The sequence below is a fragment of the Plectropomus leopardus genome, chromosome 9 (assembly GCF_008729295.1).
Source record: "Plectropomus leopardus isolate mb chromosome 9, YSFRI_Pleo_2.0, whole genome shotgun sequence".
Taxonomy (NCBI): domain Eukaryota; kingdom Metazoa; phylum Chordata; class Actinopteri; order Perciformes; family Serranidae; genus Plectropomus; species Plectropomus leopardus.
In genome coordinates, this window is record NC_056471.1 from 21,516,902 (window position 1) to 21,531,999 (window position 15,098).

Here is a 15,098-nt window from a genome sequence, read left to right on the forward strand (position 1 = left end):
TGTTGTTGTTGTTGTTTTGCATCTGTTTTTAGTTGTCAGCATGTTTTTGTGGTTTTGTGTTTCTTTTCCTTTTTTATTTCTCTTTTTACCTCCTTTGCATGCCATTGTTGTTGTTTTGTGTCTCTTTGAGGTATATTTTTTCTCTTTGTGGTCATTTTGTTTCTTTTCCTGGTCAGTAAATGTACAATTGGGTGGCATTTTGTAGGTAAGGTCAATGGGCCCCTGACATTCTTGGCCCCCGGGCCTGGCCCTGTAGGTCCGTTCAGTAATCACATAGACTAATCATGTTTGAACGGCAAGTAAATAGTTTGTCTGGAGAGGCAGAACGCATCAACCAAAATTCAATCTCAGAACTCATTGGCTATCTCCTGATGACGAGTTAGCTTTATAATAGCTTTTTATTAAACTTATCAGCTTTCGAATTCGGCGTGGGGTAAAAATAAATACAGCATAGTATCCCAATATTTTGCATGGCAATATTGTATTGACACACTAACATATTGATTTTATTTCAATATGTAAATTATTTACATTACAAATACAATACAAATTCAACCTTTAGTTGCCTGACAACACATTTCGACAAAGTTTTCCCTTGGGGACATAATCTGTAGTTGGAAAAGTTATTTAACAGCAGTATATCGCAATATATGTTACCACAAACTCAATATATCATAAAGCGTTTAAAATCGCAATAATATTGTATTGTGACTTAAGTATTGTGATGATATCGGTTCATGGGGCCTCTGGTGATTCTGCAGATATCTGATAATAGAGAGTAGCCGAAATGTACGGTTCACAAAAGAGGAAGTACTGGCTTAGTAATCTGCACGCTCCACAACATCAGGCTGAAATATTTAAGATTTTTGGAGTTTTAATGTTACATTTCCCTCTCTTTCCCTCAACAGGTGATAGTGGACACCCCCACCAGCCCAGTCACCAGTGGCCTACCCTTATTTTTTGTGATTACAGTAACCGCCATCAAGCAGGTAAGATGCTGCCTAATGAGGCCAATGAGTGCTGATGGTAATAGACATTTTATTGTGATTTCTATAGCAATGCCCTCATTTCTTCACATTGTCCCTCATTGCATTATAGCCCTCCTCCCTCTCCATATAACATAATAAGCCCCCCTGCCCTCATAACTCCCTTGCTGTGATTTTTGTATGAAGTACGTGACTAATGCTCTCTTGGGTTTTGTATTAATGTGCTCTGCTGGTGAATTCTGATTGGAGAGAAGATGAAATGGGCTCTCGGGGAATGCGTGTGTGAGAGAGAGAGAGAGAGAGAGAGAGAGAGAGAGTGTGAGTCTATTACAGAGATACAAATTATCAAGGGGAGGGTCTGTTTCTTTGACTCTGTTGCTTCCATGTCCCAGCTTTAGATGTATTGTTCTAGGATTGGCTTTTTAGCTGGTCTACTGCTGGGGCTTTGAAATGCACAATAGAGGGTGGACTTCCCTCCGAAAATATATGGGACGCACTGATAGCGCTGGACCGCCTTCAGCCAGGCTTTGAAGTGGGACACCAGGGCGGTCTGCCCGACTCTATTAGTCAGGGTTAGGTGAACTTTATAGTTCAAGTGACCATCCGTGGAATGCCTCCCTTCCCTCTCTCCCTCTCTCCATCTCTGTCTCTTTCCCTCTCTCCCTCTTTCCCCCTTTCATCCACCTGGCATCATTTTTCTGCATCACTCAACCACACTTTCCCTCCTCCTATCACCTTTCCCGGTAATCCCAGTTTCTGGCTCCAGTTCCACCTTGGCACACACTCCGGTTTCCCCTCTCTCCCCTCTGCATCTCTGCACCATCTCCTCTATCTCCATCACTATCTTAAAGTACTTATGAAGTCTACACTAGGCTTTGTGCCTTATGCTGCAGCCCCAGGAATTATTATTTTTTCCCGACTCAGTATTATTTCATGGCGTACTGTTCCAATGCACTGCTGGACAATCGCTATCCCATTCTGCTGCTGCAGGCACTCTTTTTCACATAATGATGAAATACTAAATGTAAAGATTGTATTGTATGCACAGACATTTCTTTGTGTCTTATGCTTTTCCTTTATGATTGGTGCGAGGTCCTGTCAACATTTTCCTGTCAATGTCCTGTCCCTCAGAGATAAAATGGACTTTTTGTTGTACTAAGCAAATAACGCAATTCTGATTTTTGATCTGTTGCCGTAGGGCTATGAAGACTGGCTACGACACAAGGCTGACAATGAGGTGAATAAGTACTCAGTGACAGTGCTGGAGCAAGGCCGGAGGATACGAAAGGAGAGTGAAAAGATCAAGGTAACTTTAAGAAGCCACATCCCTTGGAATAAATATTTCCTCACAGACATGGCCAGGAAGAAGCTGCTGGCAGCTTGGCACGACTGTGTTTAGAAAATTATGCACAGCGGAGAAACATGCTCTGTATGCTGAACTGATTAGATGTTCAAACATGGGTGTGATGGTTATCAATGTGTGCAGGGTGTTGCATGCAGCTTATTCTAATGCATTCTTATCTGTTTGCTCTAAGTAACAATATTTTTCAAATGTTTATGGGTGTTCAAAGGTTAAAACATGCATTAAATGGACAGATCGCCCCATAATCAAAAATACATATTTTTCATCTTACCGAGCCATTTATCAATCTAGATTATTTTGGTGTCTGTCATGGAATGCTGGAGGTATCAGCGATGTCTCAAGATAATCCATAGACCATGACGGGAGCAGCTTCATGTAGGAACTTTTTTCTTTCTACCTTATCAGCGGCAGAAGGAAGTGTGCATTCACTTGTGGACGAGAGGCTTGTGACAGCACGAGATGTAAACTTTGATGATAGCTCATCGGCTGAGCTGTAACCTTAGCTAGCTCAGTGATACTAGGTAAGCTAGCAGCAGATGCATGCTTTCTTTTGCACAATGATATGTTTGGGGGGATGAAGTTTGGTAGAAAGAAAATAGTTCCTACATGAAACTGCTCACCCCAAGGTCTGATTAACTTCAGTACCCAGGTCGTTATGTCTGGAGAGAGACATTGCTTTAGAGTTTTAAAAATATATTTCTTTGCAGCATTGAGCACAACAAGCCGAGTGCCATCTAGTTATGTTTTAGTGGAGAGATCTCTATGACCGATATCTCACACTCTGAAGTTCACACCAAAGCAGTTTAGACTCATTAACAGCACCACAGTTAAGATCGAAATATATATATATATATATGTACTGGATATATTTTCTATTTCAGGTTAAACTGTCCCTTTAAACAATAATTTTCAATATTCAAAGTGAACCAAATGACTCCTTCTTCTGTGAAACGGCTGCTTGTGTTGCTGACACCACTGAGAATCAACGTCCAGCTGTCAAAACCAAAACACAGTTGCTTTGTATAAACCTTTGGACAGCTGCTCCCAGCACAGGAGCTCACAGAAGTTCACTGTAGGCTACCTCCTGGCACTTTAACAGACTCAAGTTAAAATAAACATTTAGCAAGCCAAAGAGCCAGATTTTCTGTGAGTACTTGGCAGACCAAAGCAGAGCTTAAAGGACAGTGAATATTGACCAACGGTCAGACAAAGGACTCTGCAGGAATGCTCATGTTGCTCTGTTGACGCTATATCTTAAAGTAGGCAGTTGATCGCTTACAAATTAGCTGCCACAACTTGAAAAGAAATTGGCAGTGATGTAAGTTTATTTTGGAGTCCATCTGCTCCCTCGTGGTAAAATAGCTCAAAGCTGTGATTGTTTAAACTTCTGTCACTCATCCTGTGCCAAATCCGACCGAAGAGGAAGGAGAAAGCAAACTGTGAGAAGTCTTAACAAGTGGTGTTTGGGTGTGCTTCTTTGATCAGGTTGGAGATGTTGTGGAGGTGGAGGAAGATGAGACCTTTCCCTGTGATTTAATACTGCTGCAGTCCAGCAGAGATGATGACACTTGTTTTGTTACCACAGCAAGTCTGGATGGAGAGTCCAACCATAAAGTAAGATGAGCCACTCCGCTGTCCTCATTTATTTTCATAACAGAATGATTTGGTTGTAATTATTGTGAGTATTTTAATACCAGGTTCTTGCTTGGAAGAATAAACTTAAAATTTGTTTCCATAAAGTTATATTAGTTGTAAGTTGCACCTAATGGTTTGATAAATTAGGGTTCCTGACTTAAAAATTCTTGAAGGGCACTGAGTTCAGTAATCTAAATGTGTAAATATGGTGTTTTTTAGGATTAGGAGAAGGGAGGTGGGTGTAGTAGAGCATATCTGTATCTTATGTTTATTATATAGTTTTTTATAATTAATAGCAGGGGTGTAGTGCTGCCGGAGTGCGGCTGAACAATGCACTATTCTCTCCTAGTGAGAAAATAGAATATTCACATTTCACATAATTCACTTGAAATTCTTATCCATTTTTTAAGCGCTTGGTCCAATGATCACTAAAGCATGTATTGCAAGAGAGACAATAGAAGTAAATGTATAGTCAAAGTTGTCATGTTGACATTTAAGGTGTTTTGATGGCTTCATTAATGAACTAATGCATTGATTAACCATGCAAGAAAACATTCTATTGAATGGCAAAGTGAATTAAATTATTTTTTCTCAGTCTATTGTTTGCTAGCTAGTAAAGATGACAGGCAGCGAATCATCCTTTTATTTTATATTTATAGTAGACTAATGTATATAAACTTGCGACTGTAGAAACAGTGGCTGCATAACCTTCAAAACAAACCACAATTCAATGATGTGTGTCTCATAGGTGCGCTGCAGAATTCAAACAAATGACACTACACCCTGATTAACTGGGATTTGAATCTCTTCATATCTAAGTTGTTTTTAAAGGTTGTGAAGCTATATTTATCAGCCTTGCTTTAAAAAAAAGTTTTTAAAAAAGTATGTTTTTGTGCCTTTTTGTGCCCACATATGGGTCACTCCTGCCTTCCTGTGATGCCCGCATGTGAGGGTTAGGGAAAGACAAAAATTATTACTTGACCTGAGCCGGTCAGCGCTCACACTCTTGTTTCTCTCTGCCTCTCTCACTCCTACAGACACACTACACAGTGCCAGACACAGAGAAGGATCTGGAATCTCTCAACGCCACCATTGAGTGTGAACAGCCACAGCCTGACCTTTACAAGTACGCACTTATCGTGCGGCCCCAACAGGTTTACACCACAAGCATGTGTTGCCTGTGGGCAATGGATTCACTCAGCGCCAGCTGAAAATGTGCTAAATGACTCTAATATTAACATGTAGATTATACAGTGGAGAGGCTTTGGCATGCCCGAGTATGCTCATGTTTGTTTCATATAAGGAATAGCTATAGCAGGCCTGGTGTCTCCTGTAATATTTGGTCTGCTCAGCACAGAGTTGATTCTTATTCACTTGAGCTCAGTCAGCAGACAGCCTTTGGCTCCCCCTTGGGGAAAGGAGAAGGGACATTGTCATTTAGCCAGACATCAGAATGGTGTTTGAGACGAGCTAGATCTAAGTAAGCCATGGCGCCAAATACTTGCTATTCAGAGTCAATAAAACTGACAGCGTGCTGCTGGCTAACCACTAGTAATTAGTTGGCTCTCAAACTTCTCCCCCTGAGTACTTACAGTTGCATAAAGTAAATGAACTCGAAATAGATTTGGATACCTCAAGTTCAAATCTATTTTAGTTTTTAGCAGATTGGATAAAACATGCAAAAAAATCACATTGTTTTGTTTTTTTCAACATTTTATTCTCTACTATTTCTTTTTCTTTTATTTATTTTTTTTCTTCTAATCTGCCTTGATCTCTTAGCACTAGATTTTTGGTAAATGTAACCATTTTTATAGTGGTCAAAATTGACAGTTTGACATGGAAGACGGTTAAATCTGTTACTGTTAAAAAACTTAAAAATTGTTAGAAATGAGAAAACTGTTGAACTGTTTGCGAAAAACAATAACTTCAGATTTTTTTTAATTACCAATGAATTCTGAACAATTAGGTTTGTTTTGAGTTTTGATCAATTAATTATCTCTAAAATATGAGGTAAATTACACTAATATACTGATGGTAAACTATTGATATGCAGGATATCAGCATGTTGATCAGTTTTACCCAACCTGAAATCGCTCTTGCAATGTGCCTTTCTCTGTGTTAAGACAGCGAAAGATACAGTCTCAAATCTAACTTTTTACATTTTTTTCATCTTCATACCTAATCATTGTCTTTAAAAAAGTTTTACTGCAAGACAAAAACAAAACACTAAGAACAACAGGAGGAATACATAAACAGTGAATATGTCTTACAAATGACTTCTAAGTCTGTATTTCATTTTGTTCCAGGTTTGTTGGCCGAATGCACATCTACAAAAACGATCAGGAGCCTGCAGTGAGGTGAGAGCACTCACGCACAGCCTACTTTTAAGTGAGAGCAAAATCAAAATACAGTTGCTTAAGCACTCATTTGTTTCCCTTTGCATCACCAACAAATCATTATTCCATTGATCCTTCATTGCAGACAGGCATTAAAATTAAAACAGGCTGGCATGGCTTCAGCCGCTGCTTCCAAAGCACTCCCACAGGCATTTATCATTGACTGTTTTGTAATGGCCATATAAACAAATGCCAATGTCCTTCTCAAGAACACTGGAACCGGTGTAAGCCCAGACTGCAGTCATACTGTGTATTGTCACTGCGTATTTTAAAGTGGATGCCAGCTCGCCTGCCAGGTTTCCATTTAGAGAACAGAGGAGTGTGTGGATCGCACAGCTTCTCCATGACTAAAGTGTTTGATCCACTCATGTGATTGTGCAGGTCTTTGGGCCCAGAAAACCTCCTGCTGAAAGGGGCAACTTTAAAGAACACCCAGAAAATCTATGGTGAGTCAAATGACTCTGACTCTATTACAATAACTTATTTTAGTGAAGATAGCCAAAAGGCTAATCCCTCTTCTTCTCCTTTTCTCTCTCAAGGTGTTGCAGTTTACACTGGCATGGAGACAAAGATGGCTCTAAATTACCAGGGCAAGTCGCAGAAACGCTCCGCTGTGGAGAAGTAAGTTCACAGGAAATGGTTTAAACAAGTTAAAAATACGCAGCATACCTTTTGACAGTGATTAATATGATTTCTCATATGTTGCTTTTTAGGTCTATCAATGCCTTCCTTCTGGTTTACCTTTGCATATTAGTGAGCAAGGCCTTAGTGTGCACTACTCTTAAGTATGTGTGGCAGAGCAAGCCAGGACAGGATGAGCCTTGGTACAATGAGAAAACCCAGAGAGAGAAGGACACCAATCTGGTGAGTGCATATTTTAGCAACCCGCCTATCCTTGTTGTCAAAGCAATGAACTGTGAGTGTCTGATGGGCATAACAACAGCCCAGACCAAGCCATAGAGGCATTACCACTGCTGGGAGAAGAATAGCTAATAAGCCTTGATAGCACTGCATTAGTACACTCTTATTATAGTATGTGCATTGCAAATGTTACTGCGGTTAATACTTACCCTGTGAAGCCTTGTAGTTGTAACTTGCGAGGACGCAGTTCCATCGTATGAAAGTGTTTTACAAGCCGAGCCTCCTCTGAGCCACACTTGTAAAATTTCTCTCAGCAAAGTGGCCATTGCAGACTTACATAATGACAAAGCCCATTTCATTAACTGATAACCTTCTGCCCTCAATGGACTGCGAACATTATGATACAACTTTGTGATTTCCATTATGTCTTTATGTTGTTGGATAATTCAGGATGAGTGGTTTCAACTTAAGCACATGATGTTATGTACACAAAGTGCAATGTAGCCAAGACAGGGTATACATTTAAAGTTAACGTCCACTCAAAATGTTTTTTTCTTATGTTTGTGTTCCCTAAAATATCTCACCTTAACTAACTGACTTGTATCTGTGGAAAGTTTGTTACTACAAAGGTGTTTTTTTACATTTTGACGTTTCTTTGCTGAAGCAAGTGATGTCTGTTCACTTGCCTAAAATCTGAGATTTAAATATATGCCGAGCACGATAGATTACATATGTTACTTACATATGTTACGAGAGACTATTGCCGTCTAATAAGGGACTTCGACATAAAACCGACAAAGAAACCTGAAACTTCCAGTTAAGCGCACTTGTCAGAGAGTAAGAGTCAGCATCAGCATAGTGAAAGTTTTGACAGCAAACATGGGAGAGTGTGCAGTTTTTGGATGTAAACTGGATCCAGGAGCTTTATTTCATTATCTACCAAATACCCTATCGTAGCAGATATTATTGTATGTCCCAACCACTACTGCTGTGTCAGCCACTGCAATTTACAAGTTAACAAACAATGTAAACAAATCCAAACATGCTAACTACACTCACCATTCTCATCCGTTTGCTGGTCACTCATTATGGTGCACAGCAGATGCCTCATCTGAGTTCGACTTGGGCTCAAACATGTACGCCTGAATCATTCAGATGTTGCCTCTAACACAAACACCAGCCTTCTTGATGCACCCAGCACTTTCAACAGTTAATCTAGCACAAGCAGAGCTGCAGAAAATGGAAAACTGAAAGTTGAAAGCGAACCTTAATGCAAGCAGTGGTGGCGGGCGGTGTGGAGGCCGGATCCTGGATTTTTCAGTGAGGGAGAAAGAGTAGAGTGCTTCTAGCCCATTGTCAGGGTGTTTTTTTTTAAATATTATATGGGACAACAATGTTAAACAACATGCTTTAAAACGTGTCTGGATGAGGCATTTAAATGTGTGCCTGTGTTCTCATTTTTTTCCCAACAGTACCTAAAGATGTTCACTGACTTCCTGTCCTTCATGGTGCTCTTCAACTTCATCATTCCGGTGTCCATGTATGTGACGGTTGAGATGCAGAAGTTTTTGGGATCCTTTTTCATCACATGGGACAAGGACTTCTTTGACCCTGAAATCAAGGAGGGGGCACTGGTCAACACTTCAGACCTCAACGAGGAGCTGGGACAGGTCAGGCAGATGCTCAAAGTCAAATGGAACAAGTTTTAAGAGGAAGACATTTCATTGGGAAACTTCTTTCTGTAGAGTCAGCATTCCCTCGTCTTATTAAAAATGTGTCGTTTTTTTTTTTAATTAATCTTAATCTAGTCACTGAAAAGTCCTGAAAATGAAAGAATGGAACAAAATGCCCTGGAGCACTGCTTGAACTTATAAAGGTTTTTTAAGGAGCGTTCCACTGATTGTAGCCTATGGAAAGGGCTGTATAATGTCTTCTGTGGCTATAGAAAGTTATATAAACTGCCCATATGATACCGAAACATTAAAAAATGTCAAAATGTAAACCTCTTTCTGAACAGTGAATATGCAGTGTCCACGAATAACATTCATGTATAGAACAACAACTAACACTGTACGTCTACACAAGGAGTGCCAAATTTCTACTCAGTGTAGATAGGACACATCCAGCCATTATAAATGCCATAAAATCATTATATTTTAACACACAAATCACTCAAATCTCATACATTCAAAGGCAGCATTTAACGCTACAAACTAGATTGTCGGGGCTCAAGCATAGCACACCTTTAATATTTTTTAGACAGGTGTGTAGGAATAAAATATCTATTAGTAAGAACAGAGAAGTCCTGCACACTGTCCTTTTACTTGCGATAAACTTTATTCAAATACTTAATGTTCCAGTCTTTAGACCTTCATCAGATTAAGTGGAAGTCAGTTAAACACTTAATAACTTTCAGTTTTTACCTGGTGAAGTGGAAAGTCAGGTAAAAACTTAACCCGATGAAGGTCTATGCACTGAAATGTTGTGTATTGAAATATCATAATTCTCTTTTCTTAGCATTTAATGTTACAAAGTTCGTGGACCTTCATGAGCAAGCTTTTTCTATGTTGCCCTGCTTATAATTTAAAAACATTATTACAAAAAGATGTCAATTTTTTTTTCATTTAAATACTTTAAATATGAAAAAAGGAGCAAACTTACAGTTGAAACCGAGGTAAGCTTGAGTCGATCAAAAAATTTTGCCTCCAGTCTGATTTGTACAGCTACTGTAAAATATGAGCTGCTTATAATAACACCAGATTGGCCGTGCTGTCCCGACTTCTCCAGTTTTTATGGCACTTCTAACTCAAACAGAGCTGCCATAGATCAGTCACAATTGGTTTGCCAGATGATTACTTCAATTAAAGGTGATGCTTCGTTAAACTGATTAATGCAGTGTAATTCTTAATGGGAGTAATTGCATAATCTTATTGTTGGAACCTGTTTAATGGGAAACTGAATCTTTATGGGTTTGGAAGAGTCTGTAATGTTTTTTATCACGTTGCCTGCAGGTGGAGTATGTCTTCACAGACAAGACTGGCACCCTCACGCAAAACAACATGGAGTTCATTGAGTGCTGCATCGATGGATTCCAGTACAAGTACCGCGACGCGAGCTCAGAGTTGGACGGATTCTGCGTCACAGATGGACCTGTGAACAAAGTGCAGCAGAAAGCTGGCAGGGTGGGTGTTGTGGTGTCCCTCCATCTGTTGTAAAAGTCACACATGCAGCAACATATGGTCATTACATAGCTCGCTGCTCAGAAAGACCCTTCACAGGTCAGCCACATACAATCTCCTTGATATGTCAACATAAGCACTCAACATGAAGGGGCAGCAAAGTGGCTGTATGCTCTTGACATGTATGCTTGATAACACTTTACACACTGTTGCACTTAAACACACACGTTTATAAGTCAGTTTAGACAAATGATTGTAAATTAAGGGCTTTATCTTAAACTCCAGCTGCTGTTAGCATGTAGGGGGCTGTAAATAGATTTACAATATACTGTATCTCATTTGACTGTATTAAGCCATGTTCATGTTGTGTCATCAGGAGAGGGAGGAGCTGTTTCTGCGTGCCTTGTGTCTGTGCCACACAGTCCAGGTGAAGGAGTCTACAGAGCACAGTCAAGGCCAAGGGGACGGGCTGATAGACCAGGTGGATGGCTTAGGGGTGGATGGAGAGGTGCTCCACCCACAGCAGGAGCTGAGAGGCTTTATCGCCTCCTCACCTGATGAGGTTGCACTGGTCAAGGGTGCCATGAGGTAATTCAATTCAAAACACTTAATTTCTCCTCAGGGGGCAATTGGCAAAGGCATGTAGAGTAGCACAGTAGAAACAATTTAAAAAAAGGTGAGAGATACAAGGAAAGCTCATCAGCCCCTTTCCCACTGTGTGTAAAAAACGCTACCATGCACTAAAATCTGGCTTTTGTGTTTAGTTCATTAGGTTACTTCCGGCATTTTTTCACAGAACAAATGACTCTGCAGTAGTCAGAGGTATTTATTGGCTACATCTCCAATTAGTATTGATGGAAACATGTCACCCTTTTTGTGGCATGAGGCAGTGACGCCCTGCCACAAATTAGTCTCCATCCAAGCAGCGCTCAGCCATCATTCCATGTTATTCAGCACAGAGATTGAAAGACTGAATAAATAACAGATATTAGAAAAAAAGAAGGAGCCTCTGTTTTCATTGGCCTCCATGCTGTTTTCACCATCAAAACTGAGATGGCTCATCTAAAGGGGTTTCTCCTAATGAAAAAACTTGTGCAACAACAAACCCTACTTTCTGGTGTGTCCCTGATGTAGAGTGTGGTATGTAAGAAAAAAAAACAACAGAAAGGCAGACTCCTTTACTGCTGAGCCGTGTACACAGCTCTGGTCTCTAGGCAAACGGAAAAGAGCCTATCGCCTATTTTAGTGAGTTTGGAAAAACCTGCATATACAAAGGAAAGGGGGGAAAGGGGCAATTAATGACACCAGTATAACACGTAAATGCAAAAATAAGTGGCACACACCACTACTACAATGAGAATAATATGAGAATGACGGCACGAGAGCAAAAAAAGAAGCAGTACACATCAGTATACAACACAGGCTTACAGAAATACGTTAAATAGACACAACCTCTTAATAACGCATGAAAAGTCTGTTAAGTCATGTAACTATGCGGATTTCCACCATGACAGAAGATCCTCATTGACTTTGCATTGCCATTTTTCTTGTACTTGTCAATTTCACAGATTTTTATGAGACCGGGTTGCATGATAACAATGACAATGACATGAGAACAGCATAAGTGTGAAAATCAGGCTATAGACATTATGAAAATGACAGATGGGGTGTTGTGACTCACTGAGCTGAAATGACTTTGTGGCACGTTATTTCAATATTAATATCACAGATTTATTTTGAAAATCCTGCACTGTATGAATTTCAGTACCACATCCATTTATATAGCATATGAGTACATTAATGGCTCATTTGTAATGATTTGTCTCCATCTGCAGGTATGGCTTCACATTTCTGGGCCTTGAAAGTAAAAACATGAAAATACTCAACAGGAACAATGACGTCGAAATGTAAGTCAATAAAAGACATTTTTATTTATTTTTATTGAAAGGTTTATATTTACTTTGCACTACAGCTTTTTTTTTTTGTTTCCATGTTGTACTTCCCAAAGGTATGAGCTGCTTCACGTGTTGAACTTTGACCCAGTGAGAAGGCGAATGAGTGTGATAGTCAGATCCAAATCAGGTGATTTTGAGATTACTGTCATTTTTCTTGCATCGACCACGATTTAGCGTTGACCCTCAGCCCTCACCGTGCTGTGTGGTTTATTTCTCCAGGTGATACACTGCTCTTCTGCAAGGGAGCAGACTCTTCCATCTTCCCACGCGTCAGACATGAAGAGGTTGAAAGGATACGCACAAATGTGGAGCGTAATGCAACGGTGGGTGACATAAGCACATTTCCTCTAAAAATCAAGTCATTTTCGTTTTATCGTTCAGACAGATTTTAATTTAAGATTGCAATGATGTTGATTTTCTAGTTCTAACATTGGGTGCTGTGTGTTTTACTGTTTAGGAGGGGTACCGGACACTGTGTGTGGCCTACAAATATCTCAGTGCAGAGGAGTACGCTCAGGCAGATGCAGGATTGAGGGAAGCTCGGCTGGCTCTGCAGGACAGAGAGGAGAAGCTGATGGCTGTTTACAACCAAGTGGAGACTGGCATGAGTCTAATAGGAGCCACTGCTGTGGAAGATCGGTGGGTGCTCACACAACATAACCACACAGCTGTCACTGATAAACCTGCTGAAAAGTTGTTGAACGTCTTGCCTTGTGTTATCCTGCTGATGTTGTCCTTCCTCTCCCCTCTGTCTCAGTGCCAAGAATTTTATGAGGCCCTTAATCTCAGAATACGCCCAAAATTGACAGAAGGGGCCAGAAGTTAGCAGATGCTAGCAATAAACAACGTGTTATAAATGTCCTGCTCTGTTTACTGTGTTGTGATTGGCTCTTGGTAGTTTTGGAGAATGATTTCATTCCTTCTTTTTCTAATATTTATCTACTGTTATGCAACCTCAGCACTTCCTTTACCAGCAGCCTGTCTGCTCCCTTTTCCTGCCTCATGTCTTCCATCACATGTTACTGGATTCCTGGTAGTGTGACGCCCAGTGGGAAGAGGGTTATCTAATTTCACTTGAGTAATAGTCACTGGCAGCCAGGAGTCCCTGTTTTCTTAACTTTTTAATGTAAGCTCACACCGCCATCTTGTGGTTAACATCAGGTACTCTTCCACAATCCAAAAATATTGTTTTATAATTACCATTACATCTGGATTAAAAAGATGCCTCCTTTTATTTACTTGTGCTCTTTTTTGAGTGCCACCCCACCCCAACAATTTATGAATAATTATGAGAATTTGTTAAAATAAAAAGGATGATAAATGATCATAAATGACTACACTGAGTAAAAACTGTTATGTATTTCTTATAAGCCACTACCATGAGACTTGCTTTGGTGTTTTGCTTTTCTTGGTCTCTCCTGTGGTTCTTTCCCCTTCATAGGCACAAAACCCCCCAAAACCAAAATAAAACAAAACAAACACATACTGTATATCATACACTGCCCCGCCCATTCAGACCAGAGTGTGTGTGAGGTATGAGGCATGTTTTGGTATCTGGTGGGAAGCAGGGATCCGGGAAAGAGCCGAAGAGAATGCAAGAAATGAAGTTTATTTGTGTTGAGTACAGAGTCGGTAATGGAAGATGGAGGCTTTCATCATGCCATTATTAATTGTCATTTAACAGCTGTTCAAATCCCGTGTTTAATCACCTGGTTTTAATAAATTTAACTTGATTGTGATCCCCCTTTTGGCGTGCACCCAAAAGAAAACACTAACGAATATAAACAAGTATGTTTTAATACAGACCTTTTTTGCAGGGGTTAAGTTGGGCATTTAGAAAGTATGATAGACGACAGTAGCATCCTCATTTTAGTTCCATTTTCCCCAGAAAAAAAGCGACTTTTAGGGTATTTTGTCTCATAAAATGGTCTCCTTTTGCTAATATGAACTAAATCTCCTGTGAACTTGAACCCTGATGTGGTTTTGTTGAACTGGTGACATTTTGTCTTTCTAGTAATGGTATAAACATTTTAGAATTTCTGTAATCTTTCACTCATCTCATCACTTTTATTTTCGTTCTTGTCCTCCAGGCTACAAGAGGAGGCAGCAGAGACCATGGAGGCTCTGCAGGGTGCAGGCATGAAGGTTTGGGTTCTAACTGGGGACAAGATGGAGACAGCAAAGTCCACTTGTTATGCCTGTAGACTGTTCCAGAGAAATACAGAGCTGTTGGAGCTGACAGTGCGTACTCTGGAGGATGGAGGGAGGAGGCGGGAGGAACGACTGCATGAGCTTTTGCTTGAATATCACAAGAAAGCTGTACAGGATGCACCACCAGTTAAGGCAGGCGTCACCAGGTTGGTACCCTGATGGTCTCAGCTGATGTATTGAAGTTATTACTTGATGATTTGGTGCTGTTATAATGGGATCATTTAACCAAACTGAATCTTATCGATAAAAAAGTAATTTCCCTGCTCTGTTTTGTAGGCCGTGGTCGTCGGCAAGCCAGGACTTCGGTTTCATCATAGACGGAGCCACTCTGTCGATGGTGCTCAACTCCTCCTCTGAATCCAACTCAAGTCGATACAAGAACCTGTTCCTGCAGATCTGTCAAAACTGCACAGCTGTGCTCTGCTGCCGCATGGCTCCTCTTCAAAAGGCACAGGTAAAAACTGTCGGGTTAAATTCTGGAGATATTTCTTCATTAAAGAATTAAAATATTT

At 40.3% G+C, this 15,098-nt stretch overlaps 1 protein-coding gene across 7 annotated transcripts in view; it reads left to right on the forward strand.

The window, feature by feature from the left end:
- Positions 1 to 15,098, forward strand: part of atp11c (ATPase phospholipid transporting 11C) — a 58,152-nt gene that overhangs the window by 29,509 nt on the left and 13,545 nt on the right. For all 7 annotated transcript variants that reach the window (XM_042492801.1, XM_042492805.1, XM_042492806.1 and 4 more), the window contains exons 4-20: positions 909 to 989; positions 2,185 to 2,292; positions 3,835 to 3,963; positions 5,022 to 5,110; positions 6,291 to 6,341; positions 6,762 to 6,826; positions 6,920 to 7,001; positions 7,094 to 7,244; positions 8,714 to 8,911; positions 10,253 to 10,423; positions 10,797 to 11,008; positions 12,256 to 12,327; positions 12,429 to 12,502; positions 12,595 to 12,698; positions 12,833 to 13,014; positions 14,466 to 14,732; positions 14,863 to 15,040. In XM_042492801.1, the coding sequence (XP_042348735.1) occupies positions 909 to 989; positions 2,185 to 2,292; positions 3,835 to 3,963; positions 5,022 to 5,110; positions 6,291 to 6,341; positions 6,762 to 6,826; positions 6,920 to 7,001; positions 7,094 to 7,244; positions 8,714 to 8,911; positions 10,253 to 10,423; positions 10,797 to 11,008; positions 12,256 to 12,327; positions 12,429 to 12,502; positions 12,595 to 12,698; positions 12,833 to 13,014; positions 14,466 to 14,732; positions 14,863 to 15,040 (2,214 nt within the window). The remainder of the gene's footprint in view (positions 1 to 908; positions 990 to 2,184; positions 2,293 to 3,834; positions 3,964 to 5,021; positions 5,111 to 6,290; positions 6,342 to 6,761; positions 6,827 to 6,919; positions 7,002 to 7,093; positions 7,245 to 8,713; positions 8,912 to 10,252; positions 10,424 to 10,796; positions 11,009 to 12,255; positions 12,328 to 12,428; positions 12,503 to 12,594; positions 12,699 to 12,832; positions 13,015 to 14,465; positions 14,733 to 14,862; positions 15,041 to 15,098) is intronic.